Source organism: Coptis chinensis, chromosome 9 (assembly GCF_015680905.1).
Source record: "Coptis chinensis isolate HL-2020 chromosome 9, ASM1568090v1, whole genome shotgun sequence".
In the NCBI taxonomy this organism is placed as follows: Eukaryota; Viridiplantae; Streptophyta; class Magnoliopsida; order Ranunculales; family Ranunculaceae; genus Coptis; species Coptis chinensis.
This window is the reverse complement of record NC_141464.1, coordinates 66,315,474-66,317,712: the sequence shown is the minus strand read 5'-3', so window position 1 is coordinate 66,317,712 and position 2,239 is coordinate 66,315,474. Positions and strand designations below refer to the sequence as shown.

General features: G+C 43.0%; 1 protein-coding gene across 1 annotated transcript; it reads left to right on the top strand.

Annotated features, from left to right (window-relative positions):
- The first annotated feature begins 673 nt into the window (after nt 1–673).
- LOC147477458 (uncharacterized) lies at nt 674–1,285 on the top strand. Its single transcript, XM_086586017.1, has one exon. It carries the CDS (start codon nt 674–676, stop codon nt 1,283–1,285), a length of 612 nt encoding a protein of 203 aa, XP_086442143.1.
- Nucleotides 1,286–2,239: the final 954 nt, after the last annotated feature.

The following is a 2,239-nucleotide window of genomic DNA, read 5'->3' as shown; positions in this document are numbered from 1 at the left end:
ACCACTTATTGCCCCCACAGTGACTCCAAAGATCCTCTTAGACTATGGCTACAGTACAGACTTTGCGCATAACCATACGCCGCTCCGTACAGGCAATATCTAGGTTTTTTGGAGGAAAGAGTTAACGGTGAATGTGGTTGCTTCATCAAACCAGTAGATTATGGTGGTAAACAATTTGCATACCATCTCTTTTATCCACGCTAAATGCTTTTTCATCCAAAGAAGAGCTCTTTTGGAAGAGCTCGGTGAATTTGGCGCTCTAAACTGCTCTTGGATGGCAATTGGGGACTTTAATATTGTTGCTACTAGTTCAGAGAAGAAGGGAGGTTGTCATCCGAATCAGAGAGCTAGGAATGAGTTCGTTGACTTCATTAATAATAATTCCCTTCGGGATGCTACCACCCTTGGCCTTAGGCACTCTTAGTGCAATAGGGGGATAGGGAATAAGAGGATTCTGGTGAAGCTAGATAGAGCTTTGGTCAATAACAGCTGGCTTTTGGAGAATCAGAACTGGAGATGTAAACTTATGTCGAGGAAATTTTCTAATCACTCTCCAGTCATCGGATGGTGTACTAAAAACCTAAGACCGTCGAACGTCCCTTTCAGATTCAGGAATATATGGCTGGAACATTTCCAGTTCATGGACTTGGTGAGAAAGAGTTGGAATAAGCCCATGGTTGATGGGCCTATTCGACTAGTGATCTGCAAATTGAAGAGGCTTAAAATTGCTCTGAAGGCATGGCACAAGGCAACTTACTGGGGAAACAAAGACAAACTCAAACAAGCCAATCTTTCACTCCAGGAGTTACAGAATCAGCAAGAACATGAGTCTTTGGACCTCCAGCTGCATCTCCGGGAACTTGAAACGGAGAAACTCATTTATCAGTTAATGCAAACAGAAGCAACCATGTGGAAACAAAGATCATGCATCAAGGAGGAGATTGAGGGAGACAGAAATTCTGCCTACTTCCAAGCTAAAGCAAAAATCCGCCAGGCCAAAGCATTCATCGAGAAACTGCGAACTGCTGAGGGCAACATCCTGCAAGACCAAAAGTCCATCAAGGATTTCCTAGTCCACTCTTATGAGGAAAAGTTTAAAGCAAGACCGGTTGAGCATAATCAGGAGCTTATGGATCATATACCACAGCTGGTCACAGATTCCCAAAATGCTTATCTTTTGGCAATTCCTGATTGGATGGAGATTACGATAACAGTTATGAACATGGATCCCAACAGTTCTCCAGGGCCCGATGGATTCCATGGAATGTTCTTCCAAAAATGTTAGAGCATTGTTTGAGTAGATGTGTGTCGAGCCATCTCTTCATTCTTCTCAAACCAGAACATTCCTCAAGGTATGAACTCAAATTTCTTAGTATTGATCCCCAAGTGCAAAAATGTTATGGAAATTGGCCAGTTCAGGCCTCTTTGCGTGAGTAACTTTCTATTCAAGATTGTTACAAAAATTCTTGCAAACCGGCTAACTTCTATTGCCATGGGAATTATTTTCTATGAGCAACATGGATTCTTGAAGGGAAGAACAGGCAGCACTGCCATTGCCATGGCATCCGAACTCATCAATGACATGCATATCAAAAGAAGGGGTGGAAATGTAGTCATCAAACTAGACATTTCCTAAGCATTTGATTCACTTAGCTGGAAATTCCTTTTTCTGGTCCTTAACAGATTCGACTTCTACACACAATTCTGCGACATGATTATGAAGGTACTCAGCAGCGCCAAAATATCTATTCTGATAAACGGTGGACCTTGTGGCTTCTTTGGCACAGGGAGAGGACTTCAGCAAGGAGATCCCCTGTGTCCTATTCTCTTTGCCTTTGCCGAGGACACGCTTAGCAGAGCCATTATAAGGCTCCATCTCTCAAAAAAATAACTCCTATGGCTTTCGCGGGAAAATGTCTGTCACCCACTCACCTCCTTTTTGCGGATGATATCATTTTATTTGCAAATGGAAGTTTAAAAGGCCTAGTGCACTTGAGGAACACATTGGAGTCATACCAAAAGGCGGTTGGTCAGCTGATAAACAAAGGGAAAAGCAAGCTGCTTCTTGGTAGCATGACTACCACCAAGAGAAGAAAGGTGGAAGCCTTGTTTGATATGGAAGAAGGACACCTACCCGAAAACTATTTGGGCGTTCCTCTCTTCAAGGGCAAAGTCCGTCATGCCAACATTCAAAATCTGGTGGACAAGATTAAAAAGAGAGCAAGTGGATGGGCAGGAA